The 25798-nt window shown below is 42.4% G+C and overlaps 3 protein-coding genes across 4 annotated transcripts; 2 read left to right on the forward strand and 1 right to left on the reverse strand.

The window, feature by feature from the left end:
• The first annotated feature begins 387 nt into the window (after positions 1-387).
• Positions 388-12252, forward strand: kcnip1b (Kv channel interacting protein 1 b). 2 transcript variants are annotated; one of them, XM_029173540.3, is made up of 8 exons: positions 388-1251; positions 9500-9624; positions 9846-9915; positions 9988-10058; positions 10141-10248; positions 10321-10425; positions 10609-10671; positions 10931-12252. In XM_029173540.3, exons 1-8 carry the CDS (start codon positions 1164-1166, stop codon positions 10976-10978), a joined length of 678 nt encoding a protein of 225 aa, XP_029029373.1. In that variant the 5' UTR covers positions 388-1163; the 3' UTR covers positions 10979-12252. The 2 variants fall into 2 exon arrangements, with proteins under 2 accessions (XP_029029373.1, XP_029029374.1); XM_029173541.3 differs by lacking the exon at positions 388-1251 and adding an exon at positions 6283-6728.
• Positions 12253-12524: 272 nt separating this feature from the next.
• On the forward strand, positions 12525-16966 carry npm1a (nucleophosmin 1a). The gene is made up of 11 exons (XM_029173539.3): positions 12525-12708; positions 13637-13716; positions 14064-14183; positions 14370-14463; positions 14621-14733; positions 14810-14874; positions 15085-15139; positions 15219-15377; positions 15497-15607; positions 15711-15785; positions 16020-16966. The coding sequence occupies exons 1-11, from the start codon at positions 12660-12662 to the stop codon at positions 16068-16070; spliced, it is 972 nt and encodes a 323-aa protein (XP_029029372.1). The 5' UTR covers positions 12525-12659; the 3' UTR covers positions 16071-16966.
• A 1273-nt stretch (positions 16967-18239) lies between these two features.
• LOC114869887 (claudin-7-B-like) lies at positions 18240-21621 on the reverse strand. Its single transcript, XM_029174434.3, has 4 exons — positions 21174-21621; positions 19333-19497; positions 19161-19245; positions 18240-19037 (listed from the first exon to the last, which is right to left on the reverse strand). The coding sequence occupies exons 1-4, from the start codon at positions 21394-21396 to the stop codon at positions 18887-18889; spliced, it is 624 nt and encodes a 207-aa protein (XP_029030267.1). The 5' UTR covers positions 21397-21621; the 3' UTR covers positions 18240-18886.
• Between the last annotated feature and the right edge of the window lie 4177 nt (positions 21622-25798).

The following is a 25798-nucleotide window of genomic DNA, read 5'->3' on the forward strand; positions in this document are numbered from 1 at the left end:
CCGTAGACGTTAAACTGGCACTGAGCCTTCAGTTCTGCTCCTGGGATTGAAGCCTCTGGGTTTGAGTTACTTGTAAATTGTAAATGTAAATCTTAACCAGCTTAACTTTACATTTGCCTGTTTCCATCCAAAACACAGAGACTTGGGTATTTGTTATTACACAGCGGCAATACCTTGACCTTTTAACCTTTGGTCAGACCTCAGGGACAGAGTGCAGGGTGTGTTTCGTTCCAGCATTGAACGGTCTGATTGAAACGTGCGTTTGTTTATTCGCTCGGTTCCCGGCCGCTCCTCAGCTCTTCAATAAGAGAGAGGAGGCACGAGCGCGAGACGAGAGGAGGGAGGGCGGGCGGGCGGCAGCTGCTGGCGTCCTCTGCAGCACGGATCCGCTGACGGCACCAGAGCCCAGCTCCGTCACGGACCAGCGGCGCCGGGGCTCGAGCCGCCGCTCAGACCCGCGTCTCCTGTGGACGAGCGCAGCGCAGCAGCAACTCTCCGTCACCTCCGACAGGAGACGACGAAGAGGAGGAGGAGGAGGAGGAGGAAACTGGGAGGGAGGATAAATCCAGGAGGGAGCGCCGGTGCCTTTTCTTGGATGAACAGAACTTCCAGGGTGCACTGCTCTTCGCCGTCTACTTCTGGAGTCTATTTAATTATTTATCACCTGACTCATTTTGGACTGTCGAACACAACTTTGATTTTTTTTTTTTTTTTTAAGTTTCACATGCAGGTCGGCTTTTTTGTTTCTAGATCCCACTGCTTTCTGTAGCAAATATTTGTACATGTGCATGAGCTTTTAACTGTAAATCATTTGCGTGAGCGTCATTTTCTGACTGACTGAGTGAGTGAAATGCACCTGGCAGAACAAACAGGTGTAACTGCGTGAAAGAATGTCTGCGTAAGTCAACACACAACCTTTTGATTTTAAGCCATGCAACAAACGCACCATTTTGTTTTGCTTTTGACTTATTTCTCATCTCATTCGTGTCTTTACTCCTAAATATCATCAAAACCCACTGAGGCAGAATTTCTCTTCTTCTAAGCATCACTTCACACTTTACAGCACAAGTGACAGGACACTGCGCAGCAACTGAAGGTCCATCCTTTCTGAGACATATTAGAAGACGCGGTCTCGTCTCCATCTGCTCCTGTCTCCCCCCAGGATGGCTGGCTGTACCAGTCGCTGCAGGCAGGGGGTGCTCAAACTAATCCAGTCCCTGCAGAGATTGGTCTCAGGAACCCTCACGAAAGGTACCGTGACTTTTTACAATTAATGCGGTGGTAATAAACTTAAATCAAGGTGTCCTCAGAATTGAAGATAGTTTGTGTGTACAGCGTTCAATTAAGCTCCACTCATCACATCCTGCTTCTTGTGCTGCTCTGAGCCCTAAGCTAGTGAGTGAAAACCAGCGTTTTAGTGTGAAAAGCCAAGTGTGAGAATAGATTTGTTTTTGCCTACATTGGGTCCATTAGCGGGCCGGTATCGATTCCTCGCGTGCTGGTGCAGCTGGTGCAGTCATGTGGTCAAGGTCAGGATTCAGTTCAGTCGCCAGTCAAAGAGTGGGCAATTCGTCAGTGGCCGGGTGTCCTGTCGGTGCGCCCTTGGGCCAAATACCGAGCCCGTGCTTGGACCTGACATGTGAAGGTTTTAGCTCACGTCTAAGGGTATAAAGACGCCATTAATGATGCAGAGGTGCGGCACTGTTGCGCTGTTTGATGTGGACATGTGACACAAGGGAGCTTGAGGAGCGTCAGTGCCACTTAGATAAAAGGTGCCTCCCTGAGCTCACTGTGCTGATGCTGTAATCTGTGAGGATGTGCATTTGCAGGTTTGGATACTGCCGCATTCTAATTTTTGTCGCTCGGGAACCAAAAAACAAAAAAACTAGATCACCCGAAATAACGGTGCCTTAGTTAAAGGATCACAAAAAGATAAGCAACCTTTAATTGGATTTAAAAGGTCTTTACTCCACCTTTTGCATCAACACTTGAACCAAGACTTCAATATTTATAAGAGCAAGATGTTTTTAATGCTCTTATTTTATCCGCTTCAGATTCATGCACATTTCTCTTTTCTACATTTTCTATCCAGAAACGTTTTATATGTATACTTCCTACAGTTTCTATCGGTAGGAAGAAGCTGTAGAGCACCAGCTGCATGCAGCTTCACACCTTCTTGCAGACGAAGAATGTTCTTGGCCTTTACATCAACCCAACGTCTATGCAAACGCACAAACCAGCTGACAGTGCGACAGTTTGTTCTAAACTTGCAGCTTAGTCAGCTGCTGTGCTCGTCTGCAAATGCAGCAATACAGCCTACTCACGGCTGCATGGGTTGATAATGTAGGTCACGCAACGCAGCTGCATATCTGTAGTTTATAAGAAAGAAAGCTGACATTTATCTAACAATTCTAGATTCATTTTATTTATTTATTAAGAAGTTATTCTGGAGCTCGCTGGACTAATAAACAACAGAAACGCAACGATAGGACGCGTCTTTAGAAGCAGCAGGAGCCAAGCAGCGTTCAGGATGAAGTGGATCAGCAGGCACTTCGCCCTCTGCAGCCTCAGAGGAGGCGCAGCTGATGAAATGGAGTGTAAACATTGAATATCTTGTCCCTTGACATTGTGCCTGTGTGAGCAACTTTCCCCAAATCTTACTTTGTGCTTTGCTGATTGCAGCTCGTGCCCCTGACCTTTCACAGCTTAAGGTGAAGATACTTGTGCACTGGGCACCACAGAACCCTTATCTTTACTTCACACCATAATTAAATGTCACTGAGTTAATTGAGTTCCACTAGTCAGTCATAACCTGAATCACTGATTCCATTACTTCAACACACAACTGTATGTGGAGTCATGCAAGTCCCTCTCTCCACTGTGAAACTCAAACAGCAACACCTGCACGGTAGTCCAGAAGTCTGATACAGAAACAAACGAACTTTTGATCAAATGTGTCCGACTGCATCGTTTACAACACATACTGCATGTCACCAGATCTCATTAACCAGAATGACAGATAGACACACGTGTAGGACTGAATATCGAATCGTAGCGGCATAGAAATTTGAGGAATGTCCACATATATTATTAAGGAGTCTGACTTAACCCAACAGCAGAAAATTGCATTTGCACGTAATGTCTCTCAGCCGAATGTCATTCAAATTGTCTGCCTGTCATGTTTCTGATCCTGATGTAAGTGAACCATGTGCAGACGTTCTAACCAGCAGCTTGTCTGGTCACATATTAAAAGAGCTGTGAAGTCATGAGCGAGCAAATTCGCAGCAGCTTGTTTTTGTTTACATCTGTTAATAATCTTAATTAAACACAACATATTTTCATGCACATTCTAATTGTGGTGTTTGAATGTGCTCAGATAGTGAGTGAGATTGTGTAGAATCCTTGCAGACTGCAGGCAAAGACAATCTACAGTACTGTATCACATGCTGGAAAGTAGAAAATACAGTTTCCACATCCATCTCCTTCAAACACGCACTCACACTCCAGGCAGAGTGAAAAACCTGGGTCCCTCATCTCCAGCGTACACGTATCTCCACTAAGTTGCCTTGTCACGCTTTCTTGTGTGTAGCACAAACATATAAGGATGTGAAATGTTCACCTCTGTCATGCTACTTGAAACCTCTGCAGCGTCTTTAAATGCTGCAAGCAGGATCACAGCTGGGCGAACATCTGGGGTGATGGGCCCCAGGCTTTGACCCAAAAATTGTTTTGCTATTATCTGTTTTATCATTCACTCGGGATGTAAATTATAACAATAATAGTAAAATGTTGTCCTGTTTCTCAAAAAATATATATTTACCGTTGATGAATACAAAACTTAGTTGGTTCTGTGTTTTATAAATTAAGCCTTTTGATTCTGCGCAAGTGTGCTTTTCATTCACATGAATCTGGAAATGTAGAACAGCAGTAATGATGTTAAATTGCAGTTTTTGCTGTGACATAGTTGGAAATATGAGGAAGCACAACCCTGGAATGGCTCATAGCAATACAGTATGTACTGTAGTACAAGTTTGCATCTATATTTTAAAAAGCTACTTAGTCTCAGGCTACTTTCATATTTATTGTGCATGAATTAAAAAGATACTGTCGCCACGTGCATATACCTAATGAACTAATTGACGTCTAGCCTGAGGAGGAGCTGCTATAACGAGTCCACACGGAGGGTACTGATCCACATTTACAGCGTAGAGTCAGGTCCTGCTGGATCTCTGGCCTGTGTTACCGGTCGTGTGTGTAACCCTGTTGCAGTCGCAGGGTCTCTCACCCATTCTCCTCTAAAGCACTGCCTCCTTCTGACTAAACCTGTAGCAGCCTTAGTCTTCACTTCGCTGTCCTTCAGGTCTCTTGCTATTCTTCTCTCCTCTCTTCTGGTGTGACTGTAAAAGCAGTGGATTGGAGCTGACAGTGTGTGTCTCTGCTTTTAATTTTTTACACTACCTCACTACACACTTTATGTAACCGCCTTCTCCTACATTTATTTTTGTCTCTTGCCTACTCTCTAGTTCATTCTCTAGATTAATTCTCTCAGCCTCATTGTTGTACTGTCTGATAGTTGCGTACTGAATCCTCAGTTGACAGTGGATGCGATGAGCAGTGCATGGAGGACACAGTGTGTGTAACAGTGAACTAAAAGCTTTGCCTGCATCACAGTTGTTGTGTTGTTTTACTGTATCTTCTTGGTTTTGCATGTGGTTGGTTTCATCACAGCTGAACGTGTTCATCAGTTGCTGCTTGTCAGAAATTGTTGTTCTCTGCTGCCGCCTGTTGTTCAAAATACAACACTACACCCTTGTGAACATAGAGCTGCTGTCGGCCTGTGCAGGTCCGGCCAAACTAAGCAAGAACGTTCTGTAGATGCAGGAGCTGAAAACTGTTTACATTCACGTATTTGTGTCTATTTTGACCTTTGACCTCCTGCAGCACATTTAATTTAACGTGGATCATCTCAGTGACAGAGGAATGTCACGGTGAAGAGGTGGGGGCTCTTCATAAGGTCCTAATGCCAAAGCTCCCTTTAGTTGTGTGACATCCTTTATCAGTGCACAGACTCAGCTGAACTGTTGGCTACAAAGCAAATGAAAGATGGATGAAGTGCGAGAAAGTATAAAACAAAAATACACAAGGTCAGTGAAAAAGAAAAGTCCTGCATCTGTAAATAATTAAAGATATGAGGCTCATGCTCGATTTATAAATATGAAATGACACTCATATGCAGTACAGCTCAAACTGTATATGAGGAAGTGAACTAACATCATTCCCATTATTCAAGTCCTTCACTTTTTCAGGCTGACTTACTGTACAAAGCTTAAGATCTACTGAAAAGATAATGAAGAGATTACGAAGCGCTTCCTGTGCAGCGTCCTCTGTGCTTGTCAGGGTGAAGTGGTGTAGAAAGGCGCTTCCAGATGGCCAACATCTGTCGCAGGGATTGCTTAAAGTCATCTCAGGCCTTAATTCCCCGTCTGTAAGTGTTTGTCTGTTGAGCTTTTGTATTTGTGGAGGGAAAAGACTGTTTTAACATGAGTGACATCACATTATCACATGATATTTACAGGTACGTATCATGTCTGTTTTGAACATTTTTCAAAATAAGGCTGTTTAAATGGAACAAGAATAAGATTAACTGATGGAAGAATTGAAAGGAGGATATAACAGCATAAACACATAAATATATGAGAATAAAAGTCAAACTCCTTCTTTCAATTGTGTGCAAACTGGGATTCTATTCCATCTTACTTTAGCTTTTCTAATAATTATAGCTCGTGCTGAAAAGGTGAAACTCAAAATTCAAGAAACAGAAAACAGCTCTAAAAAATAGCAGGACATGAATATTTCAAAGCAGAAGAGGTTTTCTAGGCAGACATACGGTATATACACATAAAGTCAGAGTGTGCAGAGAGACACTTTATCTGTTTCTGAAACAAACATCCCTCAGCCCCACTGCTTCATCTGCCCCAGTGTGAATTTCATTAATTGAAGCTGCGTGAAGCTGCATGAATATTCATCTTATACACACCCTGATGTGCTTGCTAGGAGGGACGTCTGAGTTGTGGTGGAGTAACACGCACACGAGCCGCCGTAGCTTCACTTTGAATGACTCTTCTGCTCTCTGAAGCGTGCTTTGTAACTTAATGAGCATGTAGATGTGTGTGTGTGTGTGTGTGTGTGTGTGTGTGTGTGTGTGTGTGTGTGTGTGTGTGTGTGTGTGTGTGTGTGTGTGTGTGTGTGTGTGTGTGTGTGTGTGTGTGTGTGTGTGTGTGTGTGTGTGATCTCCACCTGATGCCTTTCACTTTATTTGCGGGGGACTGCATCAGTTACTCCACAACACACAGAGCAGGAGGACAAGGAACTAGCGGGGAACAGGCTGGCAAGTGAGTAGTGAGGCAGCGTAAAAAGGGAGTGGCAAAGAACGGCAGGAGCAGCGTGTGTGTGTGTGTGTGAAAGAGATGAGAAATCTACGACGGATCGACTCAAAACAGAGAGGCGTCCCTCAGTGACACATCTGAATCCAGTGAGAAGGCAGCGCTGGGGCAAAGCCCCTTTAAGAAACACACGGCGGAGGCAGATCAAGGCAAGACGACGGGGCGACACCAGCGTGACAGTAACACAGGACTGTGACTGTGGGTTGTTTGAGCCGACTGGTGTCAACATGGGCGCAGTGGTGGGCACTTTGACCATGCAAACCAAGCAGAGGAGACCGTCCAGAGGTACGTCGACGCTAGAACGAGACGGAGAGGAGGCGAAAGCGGCAGAGAGCAGAGACTGTTCTAAAGAAATGATCAACAAATATTTGTTTTAATGTTATTGACTGTGTTCAGCAAATTGTTTACAGTACAGTTGACACAGTGCTTCTATGACAATATTGGAGTAAGTCAGCCAGAAAACACCAACAGGGGAAAAAGAAGCTTTCCATTAAATGCTGAATATCAAATGGCATGTTGCTGAGGTGTGAGCTTTAATCCACAGTGTTACTGTAGAGTTAACCCTTATGATGACAGATGTCCTTGAAAAGAGCAGGAATCACTGCCTGGCTCTGGGTGATTAGGACGGTGATTACAGTGTGTTTGTCCGTCTGCGTGGGTGAGCGAGCGAGAGAGGATGGAAGGGGAACTGGGAGGACGCGAGGGCTCGGGCGCGAGCGCTGGGATTAGCACGCAGCTCACATATCATACCGCTCCCTGGCCTTATGCTTGAGGAGCCTGTTGTCATGGAGACTGGGTTGTAGGGGCATAAGAGGAGGCTGAGTACAATGCTCGGTGTTGTGAGCGATGAGTATGTGGTATCGTGAGACGGAGCCGCCAACAAAGGCATGAGTGTCTGACAGCAGACGTCAACCTTGCGCGCTCCAGCGTGAGCGTGTTTGAATCTGGACACCTGTACTGTGTGTTCAGCTGCATCAGAAGAAACCTGCTGGAAGGGATTCATTCACAACACAAATAAAATGTATCAAAGTAGGGCATTCTGGACGACGCATCCAGAAAGAAAACAGGTTTCTGACTGGACCTCCTGCGGTGTTTGGAGTTTATAGGTCCACCAGTAAGTTACTGGATCAGACTGGTACCCAGTGAACCTGCAGATAAACTGTTCTCTGCTCCTCCACACTGGAAGCAGCTGTCGGCTGCAGCTCCGCACACACGTCGGATCAGTGTTCATATTTACCTAAAGCACGAGACCAGGTGGTGTCAGGTCACGGCGCCAGGCAACATGTGAGCCTGCACCCGGCTGGTTCTAACAGAACCGCGGGCATCGTGCATAGTTTTCCTTCCGGCACTTGTTGCAGGACGTTGTGTCACGGCAGCTGTTCTCCTGAAGCCACTCTGCAGCTTTTCTCTCCATCAGACTCTATCTTTCTGTCGTAGCTGCATCCGTGGTGCCAGCTGTGTTTTATCTTCTCAGTAACTGTTCCCCAGATGCTTGTAAATACCTAGTTAGCAATAAACCCCCACAATTAAACCATAATACGTAGATTATCACATGATCGCAGTGTCTGTCTTCACTGGACCCCACGTGTCCTGTTTATGCGCCGCAAACACATTGTGTCGTTCATCTTCTGTTCTCTCCTCGTCTGTTTTCTTCACAGTCTGCCCTCTGCTGAGTTCTCGCTTCCTAATTCCCCGTCTCATCTTCCGTCTGATCAACACCGCTCCCTCGTCTCGCCTCCTTCGTTTCATCTGCTTCCGACAGAAAGCAGCGCTGGCGTTGTATCGTTGCGACGTGGGCGACGCTGGCTTTTTAGCCCTAAAAGAACTCATGCAACAAATTGTGTGCGACACGGCTGGTTTCAGTTCAACCAGCGCTTAACCACGGCTGCTCACATTTATTATAACTGTTCGTCTCCATGACAACGAGAGTCAGGGAGTCGGCAACAGGAGCTCAAGGAAGATAGAGGATGAATAGAAAGAAAGCATATTCTGCAATATCACTAAAAACACATTAAATTGCATCATGACTTTCCCAGAATCTAATTTTTAATTTAATATTTGTACAAACCCACAGAAGCAAGTAGTTATTACCTGTCTGACCCTATCATTGAGCACAGCCTGTGCTGCCGGGAGCTGCTGAAAAATGGACGACCAACCGGATGTTTCAAATTAAGCCCTAGACACATTTTCGTGTGTCAGGGATTAATCTGAACGCCGCTGACGAATTAGTGGAAGCGAATGAGTCACCGCTGTCGTCCAGCAGGCAGGAGTATTAGGGGGTATTCATTTCAGCCGCCTCCTTTAAAGCCTCGCTGAGCCGGCCGATGCCAGTGTGTGTGTGCACACAAGTGCTCGGTTGCCAAGTCATCAACAACCTGCTCGGCTTTCGCTGTGGAATTAAGCAGGATTTATAATTCATCCGCAGATAACGTGGGCAACATCACTCTGATCCAGCAAAGAGCAAAATGCATTCATTGGAGGGAGCGTATGGGAAATAAAGGCTACAGCGCAAAGCAAACGAATCAACAACCGGCGCCGGCCTCAGAATCCCATTTCTTTGGTTTTATCATCTTTTTGCTGTTGGTGAACAACAAAGGTGCTTCAGCAGCACTTATGAGGCTGCTTGCGTCTGATGTTTGTTCTGTGGTGTGTGGGATGCTGAGATATTAGTAAAACACACACACACACGCACGCAAGCACGCACACACGCACACACGCGCACACACACACACACACACACACACACACACACACACACACACACACACACACACACACACACACACACACACACACACACAGTGTGTCTACTGTATCTGCAGCATCATGTGGTCATTAATCAGCCTTCATCTTGTACAGTTCCTTCTCTCCACTCTGTCCTATTTCACATTCTACCTCTTTTCTGCCGTCGAATCAGGTTCTTCAAGTTTCCTGCCGACTTGACATTCTCACGCCTCGCCGGCTTGTCTCTTCTGGTTGAACTGCAGCGTTCACATTCGGAGCAGCGCATGCTTCTGGACGTGGTCCGGAGTAAAGCGTCTTTCTCGTCCCTGCAGATAAAATGGACGACGAGCTGGAGATGACGATGGTGTGTCACAGGCCGGAGGGACTCGAGCAACTGGAAGCGCAGACGAACTTCACCAAACAGGAGCTGCAGATCCTTTATCGTGGCTTTAAGAATGTAAACCACACTTTAGATACAATAAAGGCTTATGGGAGTGTAAGAGCTTTACAGATATAAACTAGAAAACAGCTGGGATGCTTTGTAAGAAGAAACCTATTGGCAACAGAACATATTTATTATTGTTTTATTTTTGCTTATTATTAATGAGGTTTTAAATGAACCTTGTTCTTTTTCTATTGTTCTTTTCACCAGTGAAACTCTATCTGTTGTGTCCATAGGAATGTCCGAGTGGCGTGGTGAACGAGGAGACCTTTAAGCACATTTACGCACAGTTCTTTCCTCACGGAGGTAAAGTCTTGTCCTGATTCTGATTCTGAGTCGGATTCGTGAAGCTTTCACCTTTTTATGTTTGTGCTGCAGACGCCAGCATGTACGCACATTACCTGTTCAACGCGTTTGACACCACAAATAACGGCTCCATTAAGTTCAAGGTAAAAGCCCTGCGCTCCGCTACTTTGTCTTAATGTGACGTGACCACAGCAGTCATAACTAAAGCTGCCCCGCTGCTGCCAGGACTTCGTCACGGGACTGTCTACATTACTGCGGGGGACTCTGAGGGAGAAGCTGGAGTGGACGTTTCACTTGTATGACATCAACAGAGACGGCTACATAAACAGAGAGGTGAGACGGTGCTGGGACGCCCGAGCGTGCCCCGAAAACATCCGTCCATCATGACCCAACCTCTGCTTTCAGGAAATGACTGAGATCGTGAGAGCCATTTATGACATGATGGGAAAGTACACCTACCCTGCGATCAAGGGGGACGTCCCACAGCAGCATGTGGATGCCTTCTTCCAGGTTGCTTTTAACATGCATTTAACACTAAAAACTCATTTTATAACAATTATGTGGCTTCTTTTAGTGATGCATTTGGATGTAAATGTTGTTAAACCCAGTTCTTGTGGCTCAGAGAATTTGTAGAAAGTATTTAAAACATTGCATTGCATTCTAGAACTAATTCATGTGTTTGTTCCTCTGCAGAAAATGGATAAAAACAAAGATGGAGTGGTGACTTTGGAGGAGTTTGTTGTAGCCTGCCAGGAGGTACGTGTTGCTCAGGAGTTACCTCCTTGTGTTGAAATTACTGTGGGAACAGAGGTAGAGCAAATATTCAGTATAAAATATATGGAAATTAAGCAGCTTTCTTATTAGCCACATAGAGAATAGTGCCCCACAGATCAGATTAGGACGACTAAGCCAGATCTCCTAAAGTAGCTCACATACGGTAGCAAAGATACCTACTGTTCCAAATGTATGTGTGTGAATCACCACCATGCTGAGTGCCTGACTTCTCTCTCCGCAGGATGAAACTATGATGAGGTCCATGCAGCTCTTTGAAAACGTGATGTAGGACCAGCGGAGACGACGCCACGGAACACGAGAGGGCTTGGTGTGAATGTGTAGTTGCATACTGTATGTGCAGTACATGGAGTCTCTCCTCTACCCGTCTTGTCCAGATGTGGTCTGCAAACAAACAGAAACCCCCACAAGGACGTCAATGAAGGGACTGGACTGGAATGCGTGGGGCCCTCCTGTGGAGCCTCACCTCCCAATAGAAAGTGACTGATGTGGTGGAAGATTGACCTGCTCGGATAAAAGTATTCTTACACCGCAAGGCTGCTCCTAACCAGCGAAAAGCTACGTGTTGAACCAGCGTATTTATTTTTTCCTTTGCCAAAATATGATTGCATGCTCTTAGAGCCTTAGGTTTATCTCCAACAGTATGTCGGTTTTATTATGGGAACTTGACCATAAGGACTTCTTCATACATTTCATGCTACTGGTTGGCAGATTTGACAGAATTCAACCGTCATGTGTTTGGGTTTGATTGTTGCAGTGGTCTTTGTATTGTTGTGTTAGCCTGGCCGTCGCTTGCCTGCAGAGTCAGCCCGATGCTTCTTGTTAAGTCCAAAGCTTGCAGTAGAAGGTCTGTGATGAAACAGTACATATCATGGGTTTATATGAAACATGAGTGTGTGTTCCTGTCTCTCTGTCTATGATGGATGTTAGGTTTTAGGGGAAAGAACAACCTTCACCTGCTGTGTTGCTTCTTGTGGTTTCATTGGTGTGTTGTCCAAACTGTAAATCGCCCTGTTAAGAAAACATGTTGAATTATAGCAAAAAGTGGAATAATTTTAAAAACCAGTATCTTTATCTTTATAGGTGACATGTGATGCAGGTGTAACTCAGCTTGTTGTGCTTTGACGCTGAGGATAGTTCCATCTGCATTAGTGACCATTTGAACCAATACAAACAGAACAGGGCAACTCTTGGTTTTCCGTGAGTCAGGCAGTGCCTGAAAGCACCAACATAATGCAGACCTCGCTAGGCTATAGTAGTTTAAACACTAAAATATTCATCACTGTTCCTTTTTGCCAACAGTGGAGTAGCCTCTTTGGTACAGCGCGTCTGTGTGACATTACAGCCTCGGGAGTTCATATCTCACAAACAGAGAATGAGTTTAAAGCCATAAGAATAAATACAGTATTTAAATTCTTAAACGCAGTTGTGCTTACTTGACAGTTTGCATGCTTTCACTTTTAATATTGAATAATTTGATTTGTGTTCTGTTTGCTGCCCACATTAAGCCTGTTTTTTTTATTAAAGGGCATTTTTTTCTCCCCACTCTTGCCTACTGCTGCTCAATTGAGATTTGTTGGATTTTCTATCAAGACTACTATGGACACGTAGTGAGTTTTTTTATATTGAGCCTATCAGAGTGGTGTCACTGTCTGAGGGCAAAGTATGGCTTAGTATAATAATATTAGTGATTAGCAAAGATGTTAGGAAAATGTGCATAGATGTAGATTAGCGCTAATACCTAATCCAATACTTTGCGCATTAATCACCCCGTACTCTGGGCGGCGCTGCTTCATCTGCAGCAGTCGGTCAACAGCGCAGCGCGGAGCGTAGAAGAAGAGACGAGGAGGCGGAGAACCACGTTTGTCGGTGGGTGTTAGTAGCAGCAGCAGTAGAAGTAGCAGCTGGTTATACTTCCCATCGCAGTTTGTTAGCATTTTAGTTACAGAACAATGAACGGCCTTGACGAAGAATCCATGGGCCCGCAGACCTTTCTCTACGGTGAGACTCATTTCATGTTTAACTTTAATCTGCGTGTTACGTTTCATTTTTCCATCGCGTCTTTAGCCACAAGAGTCGCAGTAGGACACACATCGAAATGCTCCCGTTATATTTGGTGTTCTTAATGGATGTCGGTGCTGCTTTAGAAGTTTTAACGTATTTGATCATATGGAGAAAATGTTCTACAGACATTCCCGTATTATAGAAGGGGGGTAATTAATCCTTGCTTTACAGCGTTGCACGTGTTTGAAAACCAACATGGCGGCGCCCGTGTTTTATGAATACCGTTAAAAAGAAGCAGTTTGTTTCCACTAGAGCTCAAACTTGGTGTGCAGCCGCACTTAAACACAGTTTCATTTAAACGCGCGTAGTGAATCGAAAGATCGACCCAACTGTTGGCTGTTGCGAAAAGATGTTCAACGTGGGTCTCGAACACGCGGCGTGATCACGATTTAAAGTTCGGCCTCTGTCTGTCTCCGCTCAGTGATGGACCGATGTAACACGTGCTGCACATGCGACACTTAAACGAAGTTATTCAATTTATTGTATTTCTGTACAGTGTAATCTGGCCCGATTAAGAGTATTATTAAATAGTATTATTTGTTTTTCTTTAGTGTTCTAACATTAAGTTCTATTTTCAAAAAATGCTTGGTCTTATTGCAATAAATATGTTGTTGTACTTAACGATTTTTTTAAAGAGTTTAATACAGTCTCTATTAATGGGCCTCGTTGTGTGCAAGGGCCATGTGCATTACTTTAGTCATTGTAGCTCCCTCTTGTGGTCATCGCAATACTGAATGAGTAAATTATCCCCAGACTCAACTCGGGTTGATGCCAAATCACAGATTCAATGTGATTCTTTCTTCAGTCTTTGACCTGCTGTTGTTGAGTCTTTTGTGTGGTCATTGTGTGTGTGCTTTTGTTTTAGGTTGTGTGCTGGAAGCTGGGAAGGAGGTGGTTTTCAACCCTGAGGATGACGACTTTGAGCATCAGCTAGATCTCAGGATGGTAAGTGCTTCAGCATCCAATGGGTTTGACAGGGAATTACAACATTTACTTGTGCTGTTTTAGACTCACGTTTCTTCACCTATCAGGTCATGGTTTTTATCAAATATAATAATTTTTTTATGTAGACAATGCATTGTAGGGTCTTATCAGTGAGTCTCAATTCTGTGTGAATAATCCCACCAAGTATGGCACATGTTAGCAGGGTTATCGAGCGATATCCCAAAAATGTCAACAACAGGTGTACATAGTTGAATGTTGTTCTTTCATGCCCTGAATTCACAGGCTAATGAAGCTGGGCGTGCGAGTACTCCAGAGGTTCACAGCAAAGTTTGCTTTGTGCTTTTTAGGCCTGTGTGGACCCCAGCACAAAGGATCAACTTCACATGGTAGAGGTGGAGGGACAGGACACCGAGGGCCAGAAAATCAAGGCAGTCCTGGTTTCACTCAAGCCTTCTTCCCTTCCTAGTGTGAGTGACTGAAGGTCTTTTATGTAGAGATTCATCTGTAGATTGATCTATTGTGTTTTTGTGTAAAGTATTGCCACCAGTAGAAGTCTGAGTAACCCCCAGTGTGATCACATAGGTTCAGGCCTCCTGTACTATGTATTATTTTCCAGTCATGGAGGTGATTTGCTCATTTGATTGTTGTTGCAGGTTTGTCTTGGTGGTTTTACAATCACACCCCCAGCGGTTTTCCGCCTGAAGTCAGGTTCTGGTCCCATCCACATTAGTGGACAACATCTTGTTAGTAAGTAAAAGATAGTAAGATGTTTTACTGGGCTTGCTGTCCTCATGTTTATTCAGTGGCAGCTTCAGCAAATGCACATTCAAATGTTCTTCATGTCACTGCATGTATGCTGTTTAGTACAAGCTCCTAGGTTGACATTGCTAAATTCCTCTTAAAGTGATGGATGCAGATCAGTCTTTTGATGAAGATGATGACGAAGATGAAGAGGAGGAGGAAAATGTTAAAACCTCAAAGAAGAGACCTGCTTCTTCACCTGCCCTTAAGTCTCAGGTTTGTTTAATGTCTGTTGCTATTCTGCTTTTACATTTGTCAATATAGTGATGTTAATGTTTTTACGTCCTTCCAGAAAAAAATGAAAATGGACGATGATGATGATGACGACGACGATGATGATGAAGAGGAGGATGATGAGTGAGTGACTTGATCTCTGTTTAGTCCAGATTTGTATGACGTGTAAACTGGGGCTTTAGATAAAATGAATTATTCAAATTAAGTGCATTTTCCCCCAAATTGGTCTAAACTCAGTTCTAAACTTCATACAATTGCAAACTTCAAAAGACTAAGTGTCTTGGTTTGATCTTAGTTTTCCCTTTTTTTTCCTTTTTTTTTTTTTTCTTCCAGGGATGATGATGATGACGAAGAGGAGGAGAGCGAGGAGGACGAAACACCTGTTAAGGTAAAATAACTGAACGGGCAACTCCTTTTTGAGTGAACTTGATCTTGCTTCTACAGAGCAGGTGTTACATTTTTCACAGGCAAAGCCAACACCCTCCAAGAAACAAGGCCAGCAAACACCCTCAAAGCAGCAAGGCCAGCAAACGCCATCCAAGAAACAGGCCCAGCAAACGCCCTCCAAACAGACTCCAGCACAGAATGGGAAGAGCTCTAAGCCTGGTACTCCAGCTGCAAATCAGGTTCGTTCTAGCACGGGCTTTCTGTAGATTCACAAAGTTGGATGTTAATGTCCCATTAATGTTAAGTGATACCCAAACTAATCCTTATTAATGGGTTTTGACAATCATCTTCACAATAGGATAAGTCCCCAAAGGCGAAGGGTAACAAGGCAACTAAAACCCCACCCACTCCCAAGGGAAACCTAACAATTCCTGAGATTAAAGAAAAGATGATGGAAGCCGTGAAGAAGGTCGGTCCCCGATGGTTATTCTTTTCTCTCTCGTTATGCTATTTAAGTCATACCAAGCGTTGCTAGAAAGACAATTCATTTTAATTCCATTTTTTTTCTGCAGGGAGTGTCGTTACCTAAAGTCCAGCCCAAGTTTGAGAACTTTGTGAAACACGGCTACCGTGTGTCAGACGCTAAGGTAAGATGTAACAATTAAGGTGCCATCAGACTAGTTATGATTCTAAGCTAACTAGGGAAATGAATGAGTCATCTGTCACAGCTTAGTTACCGTTTTAATGCCAATAATCTGCTGGAAATGTTGAACATTTATTGTAGTCATTGCTTTTTTGCTTATAGACATTCATTAATGTTGCTGCATGATTTACTGCACAGTAGGATTTGATTTTAAGATACATCCTCTTTGTTCATTTAGGTTGTTGAAGAGCTGTGGAAGTGGAGACTGAGCGTGAAGGATGCTAAATAAATCTGTTAATGTTAGTTTTATTCTTTTTATGACTCATTTATGTCCATAGCGCCTCTCAGCAGAACTCAGTGCCTCACGGTTTATTCAATTAATAGCAATCTAACTTCTGCCCTCCTGTATACAGAGATTGAAAAGTCAGTGATGTTGGTGGTGAACTGTATTGTAGCAATTCTTCCTCCCCTGTCGCTCCTCATTGCTGCAGAGTATTTTCATCAATCAATCCAAACTTACCGCTTTGTATCTTTTTATAGGCCACTAAATCCCTGGTAGTTGGCATCATAGTGTGGAAAATGTATATATTTTTGAAATATATATTCAACAGTAAAATCAGTGAATTCAAAATATTTTAACATTTTACCGTCCAGAAAAGAACATTAGTATTAAGCCATAACATCCATTAGCCTTTTGAAATAAACCACTACAGTCATTTTATCATCACTGCCTTCAATTTAGAAAAAGGCCCGATGTTCACCAGTATCACTGACTTAAGGTATCGTAATAACTGACTGAATAATTGAACAAATTAGCAAATTTTTTTTTTGATTTCCGAAAACTTTCCAGGTTTTGCAGATGTGGACAGATATTAAGTGTTCTATCCAGAGAAGCTACAGGTTGTGCTCATTTGACCGCCTATAATAATGTCTGTGTGGGTGCATGAGGCCAGTAAAGCAGATCATTCCATGTTACTGGTAATATGCCTAAAAGTGTACATTAGTGAGTTTAAATCTGTTGTGGATGGACTGTCTGACGATTGATTAAATAAACAACCTTGCTGTCCTATTTCTTTTGTCTTAACTGACAATTTTACCCATTCAAAGTATGCATTGTATAATTTCTTTCTTTTTTTTTTCTGGTGCAGCAACTGACCTATTAAAGGTTTCAAGTCTATTTCATTACCTCGTTGCAGAATCAGTAATTATTTCTAATACAGCATGCAGTAATTTCCACAATATTTACTCCCTACTATCTGTATGCTTGTGGAGAAACTGCATATTGATGTCATATTCTACCACAGTCAAACTACAAGTTTGGTTTAGATCAAGTCATTCAATCATTTCCAGAGTGTAATTCCTGGATTGTTTGCATTCAGTGACCCTTGACCAAATAACATTTTTTATAGTATTGCGTTAGTCTGTAACACCTACATGCATGCAGAGAGTCACACCATGTTCGGTGGTTGATATATTCCTTTTTACTATGTTAAGCTCAATATCACTGAGACTGAGTTTATACATAAATGCAGTAGCTGTTAAAATCCAGAGAAGGTACATGACAACCTATTCCTTCACACTGAAACTGGAAGTTTTTTTTAATGGCCTTGTGTGCTTAACAGTTTATGGAGTTTTGCAGGTTTATTGTCTTATAGTGAAGGCACAATTTGAGCAGGCATTGCAGAAAGCATATTAAAAAATGTAATGAAATACACACGTGCATTGTGGAAACTTTGAGTTGAGAAAAAAATGGCTGACAGGTCATATGCTTGGACACTTAATGACATCATTATTACATGAGCGAAGGCAATGAATAAAATAGTCAAAAAATTAATCATAAAATGAGTGCAAGGGGAGAATCTAGACAGGTATGTTAAGATATGTTGACAGTCAGGGAGAAATAAACACTTAAATAGTTTTGGTTTCAGGACATAGAGTTCCATAGCAATAAACTATTACACCAACTCTTGATGTAAAAGCTGAGAATGTGCCCACATGCTATCCATGAGAATTTACAAGATAACCTTGTAATACACAGGTTTAATAAAAGCAGTTACCCATTTTAAGCACAAGGTGGCAATAAAACCAAAGCAACGTTCAAGGAGTTGCTCATTATGATGCTGTGTATCCCTTCATCTCAAGTAAGATGGCTTCCAGCCGCTCCATCAGCAGGACGCCAGCGTGGAGCCTATACCGTCTCGTCAGTTATCTTTCTAAATGCCGGGTTCTGCTCGCCTGTGGGAAATATGGGTTGACATTCCAAAGGTTTGAGTTATGCACAGAATTTATTACATACTACTGTAGTTAACCAGGACTTCTACCTTAACGCTAACACTTTAAGCCTCTCTTTCCAAAGCGTAGCTTTATTTTAACTAGGAACTCAAATACATTACACAGCTTTGTAAAGCTCCTGCATATTGCATGATAGGGTGAAGTACAAGCAAATGACACCAAGACACACATTTTACACTTTTATTTGATGTACATCAAACTTTGAAATTACAATTTAAAATATAAAAAAAAGAAAGTGAGTGCAGTTACTGTGACAAAAAAAGAAGCAAAGCCTATTCACATAAGCAGTAATCATTATATAACAATTCAAACAGATAGGTCACAACATCTGCGTGCTTAGAATTTCAACAGAGCAATTGAGTTAATTATTATGCTCCACAACAAGGTTTCTACAGTGGTACTGACAGTTTGTTGTTTCTGGTAAAAGAGCACAAATACATGAAAGGAATGGTACCAGACGCAGTTTCCGTGAACTACATTGTAGCAAATATTTTCTACACCCAACTTCTACAATATTGTGGTTTTAAAGTGTCAGCAAAATGGTGGTATACATTATAGTACACAAACCAGGAAGCAGACTGCAGTTACACACAGGCCAATAGGTTCTTACTTAGTAAACAAGTTTCATTAAAAACTGCAATGTTCTTGTTAAAATAATATTACAGTAACATGACAGGGTATCCTATAAAAGAAACTAAAATTAAATAAAAACAGGTACTGAGCATCTCCTGGGACACATTTTAAGGTGTCACTATCCAAGTTGAACTATGTGAAAAGAGTTCAATCAGCCTCTAACGCCGAGTCGTGTCCTCTTCAAACATATTCCTTATTGCTGGGGGGTCTGGAGATGGGATACTTTGGTTTCGGTTTGCTTCGTGGGCAGGATCCTGCCAGCATGCCACCTCCGATTAAAGTCAGGAATGCTCCAGCCCACGCAACAAAGATGGCAGCCCCAAACTCATACCTTTAGAAGAAGAAGTGTAAACAAATCAAAATGAGACCAATAAATAACTCAATGGAGTCAATGGATGGACATTATGCAAACGCTTGCATAGAGAAGGAAAAGGATGGGCGTGTGTGTACTTACTTGGAATTAACAGGGGTGAAAGGGTTGTAGAAGGCCTGGATGATGTCGTAAGAATACCAAGAGCAGGCAATAATGGAACACAAAGCTGAGAAGAGAAAACAATAACATCAGTTCAACTGCCAAGAGAACACAATGGACTATATGGAAAGCACAAAAACAAAGTGTGTCTTACATCCAACCAGGATAATGATTCCACCAGTCATGGCAATGCGGGACTTGCGCACTTTGTCGTCTCCCCCACAGGTGGTGCATTTCATTCCCATGCAGGCGGCTCCCAGGCCAGCAGCCGTTACAATAATACTCACAACCATGAGGGCGCGGGAGGACTGAAGGGCACCTGGACGACAAACAAAAACAGGATGGGTTAAACCATTGGTCACACACTCAACCGGCTTACACGGAGCAGGAGGTTTTTATTGAAGCCCAGGCAGAAATTAAGTCAGTTAGAATACATTAAAATCATGTGAATGACATTTTCTACCCTTGTGTAAACAAGCAGCCATCTGTAATGAGCGTACGCAAGCATAGTGGCCTGCCGCTCTCAGGAACAACGCTTCTCAGAAACTGGCTGGAACCAGACGGCTGGGGGAGGGGTGTGCATGAGTGCTAGTCAGAAACAGGTCTAACCAGGTTTCAGGTATCATTATGAGGCGGACACTCCCTGCTGCAGGTACTCAATCCACTTTTCAGCAGGTGGACATTTCATAGATTCAGCAGTGTGGAACAACACAGGCCCTTCAGTATAGGGGAGTCTAGTAATACAGCGTTACACTAGCTGAATTCCATCTGTATGAACTTATTCTACACTTCATGTGTGCGCTAGCAGGCACTTCCACCATTTCTTCATTTGGTCAATATCTGACCACAAATGTAATTACACGACTTTTATCAAAGCCAGTTTGTGTGCCTGTTTGAACAGGCGATAAGGCCCATTGTGCTTAAAGATGTTTTATCGAATGATTTGATAACGAAACCCCAAAATTAATTAAAAATTAACAGCCGCAGGCGCTTCTGTCAGTTTGTGAATATTCGTTTCCAAAAACACAAAACTAACGTACAGCTGACAGCTCTAACGTGATCATGGCGAACACGTGGACAGGCCTGTAAGAGGTCACTGTACAGACGGTTTATGCCTGAGGGCGGCCAACCCATTGGCAGCATTTGAATCCCAACTGTCGAGTTACAATTTAGCCAAGTCTTTATGATGCCTTACGCAGAGCAATAAACTTTAAGACTTCTTCTTCTCCATTTTTTTTATTAGTGGAGTGTGGTCATGCCTTGCCAAAGATTTAGATTTCCCAAAACTTACGGCCACATACCAATACCCGGAAGCAGAACCTTAGGTAATTTAATAACTGTAGCACCTGGATACTATGACCAAGTTTAATACATTATGTATGCAAGTGCAGGTAGTTCTCACACCAAGCTGTACAAAGAAACGGTTATTTAGACTTGACTGTTGACTAAACAGGAGTTCATACAGGTACTGTTTAACCAACAACCAGCCCGGCTGCGTACTTCAATTACCGCCATTGTTTCTGTTTCTATCAGAGAGGAGGCCTGGTTTCACTAGAACCTCTTATTCACAGCCAGGACAAAAATCACTTTTGAATACTGAGCTGCTGCAAACGGCAGGCGAAGAAAGGTGGCGTGGTTCAAATGAAGAAAGTGAGTTAATCAGTGACTTCACTTGTTAGCCACAGGAATCTACGGAGGTCTGGAGTTTTACAACACGACACTGTGTCCCAGCAGGTGCCTTTTCACCACTTCCGGTCACACGGACGTTTAAATTGATCAAGTCGGTTATTTTTGTAACTATAACTTATAATAAATCAGCTTTTTATAATTAAATAAATAATAATAAAAAAGGGTTTGTTTAATTGTTTAATTTGTTTAGTAACTTCCGCTTCTACACTTGGCCTCAGGATTAAAGGCTACTGAACCCAAGTTTACTGTCCCTTTAATTGATTCAACAGGTGTTAAGGAAAAACCTGCGGCCCGCTGGTTACTCACTGTTGAGCTGGAGGATCGAGTCGTACACCTTGCACTGCATCTGGCCCGTGCTCTGGAACGCGCAGGACATCCACAGGCCATCGTACATCGACACCGCCGTGATGATGTTGCTGCCCACATACGACGACATCTTCCACTGGGGCATGATGGTGCCGGCCAGCAGTCCAATCATGCCCAGAATCGCCAGCGTGAATCCCAACAGCTGCAAACTGGAGTTGGCCATTTCCACCTGTTGTCCTCGACTTCAAACGAACAAAGACACGCAGACGACGTCCACCCGCGAGCGCGCTAACAAATCACCGACTCTTCTCAAACGGGCGCTAACTTTGTTTTGTGGTAAGTGAAGTTGGTTCTTCTACTATTATCTATTTCCTTATTCCGGAGCTGCGTCCAGTAAATGAATCTTCTCGCACCTGTTCCTCGGCCGCACCTTAAATGAGGAGTGAGCGTCGCGGACGCGCTTTTTTAGGCGGTTTCTATCGCAGGTGGGCGGGGATGCGCACGCAGTTTCGACTCATCCTCGGCGGCGTCGAACACCTGTAGTTTCATGACGTCAGTGTTTCCGGAAACACACCGACACACGGAGGTCACCTGCATGTACATACATGGAAAATAAACAACACAAAACGGACACCGACGTGACCCATCACTATAACAATATAGAAAAAAATAGATTTCATAACTTTGTTACTCTCTCAGACATTGAAGTACCAGTTCAGATTTTCAAAATTGTTTGATGTTACAAGGAAAGTTAAAGTTACAGAGATTCATCCAGTTTCTTTACTGTATTTTATACTGTAACACTGCAAAGGAAAAAAGAAAAAGAAAAATACAATAATATCCAAAACTAGAGTAATCAATTAAATTTCAGTAATCAATTAAAATCTGAATATTGCTACAGTGTTTAGTGGCTCAAAGTCATATATTTTCTATAAGGCTGACTTGAAACACCAGGATTCACAGAGCATTGTTTTTTTTTATATTAGTACTAGTACAGCAATTTATTGCGCACAAGTGTCTAAAAAAGATTCAAAGCGGGAAGTTACATAAGTGGAAGTTGAGTCAAAGCAGAACAGTGGTTCTATAGCCTATAACTATGAAATGGAAAGGTATAAAACTAGATTTTAGACTAATAAATATTCTCTGTATATATTTATGTGAATAAACTACTACAGAGTGCTAATCTTTTTGTCTTTTTCAACAGCTGCGTGCCTGGACGCTATTGGACACTACGATATGCAACACAAAAGGTCACCACATTTGAGTGAAGCTGCAGGTGCATTTAAAATCAGGTAACCAAGACACACAGCCATAGAGGGATCCAACTGTGTCATGTCATCATCAGGTTGTGTGGGGGTCTCGTTTAGTGATGTGTATTTAGGATAACTTGCTCTTCACAGTCGACCTATTAAATAATTCAAATCAATCAATAATTATTCAAATTAAGGAAACCATGTATAAGTTGGATCATATATGTATGATAGTGCTGTTGGAAAATACTCAAATTAATAGGATTAGTATGAAAATATGTATAATATTATTGGACTTCAATTATTGTGGGTGTTAATGGTGGAGCTCAACTTCAAATGCAGTCTTGATTATTTTACATTTTATGTATAATAATGTAATGTACAATCTGTGATTTTCCCCCAGAATTTGGCTATATTGTATTTTATCATTAATCCTATTCTGAAAAGTAATGATTGAGTAAAGGATTGTAATAGTGAAGTGGACTGTTAGTAAGAATGATAAACAAATAGTTAAGCAAAATACTAATTATCAGTATTACTTTGATACCACATTGAAGAAACCTTGTACTGTACAGTACATACATTACTACAGTACTTTCAATGAAACTCACTAATGAACAGAAATAACCTGGAAGCAGAGCATGAGTCAGGGTGTCCTGCTAAATCCGGTTCAGCTGTGTGAGTTACCTGATGCCTCAAGCTGCACTCACATACATAAGTGCTAGACTTCTAAATCCAGTAAACAATTAAAAATCCACTCGCTGCTGAGATCAACATCTAACCACATTGTTCCATGTCATAAACTAAACAAAAATAAAATGTTTTATTTCTAGATAAGACTTGCATTGCACCGTCAAAATAAACACCTTCCTGACACACTCGCTAAGACATGAGACATAACCCAGACTGAGAGTCGTATTATTAGGAGCACTGTGGCCTGAGGGACTTGTGTTTTCATATGACAGTGCACTATGGCAACATGAGATGAGCAAATCCCAGGACTGTAATATCATCATATGTAGGCTGCAGGCCTTGTTAGATCGTTTTTTATATCGCAGTTTCTCACAAATGTTCAAAGGTTACTATGGTTGAATAGTGAACTTGAGAAAGCAGGTCTCCTTTTCCTGCTTTATCTTGGTGTTGTATTAGCACACCATGGTGGGCAAGTTCAATGGATACAGGATTCAAGGATTCATTGTGTTCACCAGTCAAACTGGTTTTATTCAGCACTTGCTACCAGTGAAATTGTTTTTAAGAACATACTGTACTATATATTACCAGATAACCAATGTACAGACAGGGCTAACAAGCCCAGGCACGTGGATTTAGCCTTCCTACTTTCACTAGACCCCATTATATTATTTAAACACAGCCTCAGTCAGGTTTCGAAAGCATTGTATGATACTTGCTCAACAGCAAGGCGCTGCACATTGATACTGACAGTCATCGTCACCACGGTGTGTTTCAAAACAGGAAGTAAGGTGTAAATATTTTTCATATGTAATGAGCTGCTTGACTGCTCACATGACTCATACTGTAAGAGAACGATTACACAGAATTGGACGGTTTGAGTGTTTATCCTGAGATCACAGGGCGTGTCTGACCCGGGTCAGGCTATTCACACTGCTCTTAGGTAAATCCTGAGCCAATACCAAAGTCAGTTGACAGTTCACTGTTTGGACTATGGTGACTCATGAACTTGCTTGGCCTCCAAAAACATATTTATACAGTTTATTGTGTCTTTACTGTATGTTGCATCATATATGTGTGTGTGTGTGTGTGTGTGTGTGTGTGTGTGTGTACTGTGTGTACTGTGTGTACTGTGTGTACTGTGTGTATAAAATAAATCAATACTCTGTGTATTTAAATCTTTTGTACAGTTTCACAGATGTCTTTATTGTATTTTATGATTAATAAATCCTATTCAGAAATGTGTTAAATAAGTAAAGGTTTGTAGTAGTAAAGGGAAATAATGCCGAACAGAAATGCTAATACTCTGACAGTAACTGAGTAAATACTCAATTCAATATTGTTGTTAAACTTTAGCAATCTATCTGTATTATTATTTTTTTATATTTTGAGTCGTGTTTTTTTTTGACCGTAGTTTATTCACCAATCACAGTAATGACTCAGTTATCACCCGGCCCAGACTGTACATGTAGTCAATCTGGAGCAGGATCCGCTCTAACAGGCATAACTGTGAAATCTGTCATTGCCACCTGGTGGAAACTGTGAAAACTGAACAAAACAATGGAAACAGCCATTTTAGGTTGAGCTCTGCCTCTGCCACTGAGGCGCACAATGCAAACATTACTAATTCTTTACAGAATAACTTAAATAACTCAGGGATCTCAAGATGTATTTCAGAAAATAAAGAAGAATAATCTGTACCTTAATTTACATTTACCTTATTTGATATTTCGGTGAATTGCATCCACCTCTGAGGTTCCATCATTATCCATCCATTTCAGCTGAAATGAATCCTCTGATAAAATATGAATCCTGTACCTTCATATTAAACCTTCGGGTAGGTCATTTATCCACATTTGTTCGGTTCACCAAGTAGATGCTTCTAACGGAAACATGCGCACGCTGACGGTAATTTGTTCCTCCAGCTTTGGTGAGGACTATATTTGGTTTAATGCCTTAATCCTTATTTGCTACATTAAGAAACATAAAGCCCCATTCAGCGTGAGCGCAGACGGCTCTGCTCTGTGTGGGTTTACCCAGAATAATCTTATAGAAATGCACAAGTCATGCTTCCACAAGATTTGAGATGCCCCAGTAAAGCACAAGGGGGATCAGGCGGGCTGTTTGACCCTGACTTCGGGTCACGCCTCAAAGGGGAACTCGGTGACAGCCCGGAGCCCACTATAATCCACCACATCATATGCTACTCAAGTGTTCTGAATACGGGCGTGTAGCTTTATTATTCCAGCCTGTGGGACACGAGCCATCATCCATTTACCACAGTTATCACTGAGAGATTGTAATGTCTAACCAAGCGCCCAAGTAATTACAGCTATTCATCCATCCGATACAGTTTGGTTAACTACTCACGGGTGTCTGAAAGGCAGACGACTCCTCAGAAGATCACACACACATTACTCTGTTAATCTGAGACCAGATAAAAATCTTGTCTGAGCTTGACACCTTCAAATTTAGTTCTTCAGTTCTGCTTCTTTATGCGATTATTCATACAGCATCATGTCGCATGTGTACTGGATGCCAATTATACTGCAGTAGTAATTATCTGGTGACCTATCTCTGAACTTGAGCACAGATCATGTTCCTGGACTTTTATAATAATGGTAAAATCCTTAATGTCACCCTTGACAGCTTGAATTGTGGCAGGAATGGAAGCAGTTGTGAGAG

The sequence above is a fragment of the Betta splendens genome, chromosome 14 (genome assembly GCF_900634795.4).
Source record: "Betta splendens chromosome 14, fBetSpl5.4, whole genome shotgun sequence".
In the NCBI taxonomy this organism is placed as follows: domain Eukaryota; kingdom Metazoa; phylum Chordata; class Actinopteri; order Anabantiformes; family Osphronemidae; genus Betta; species Betta splendens.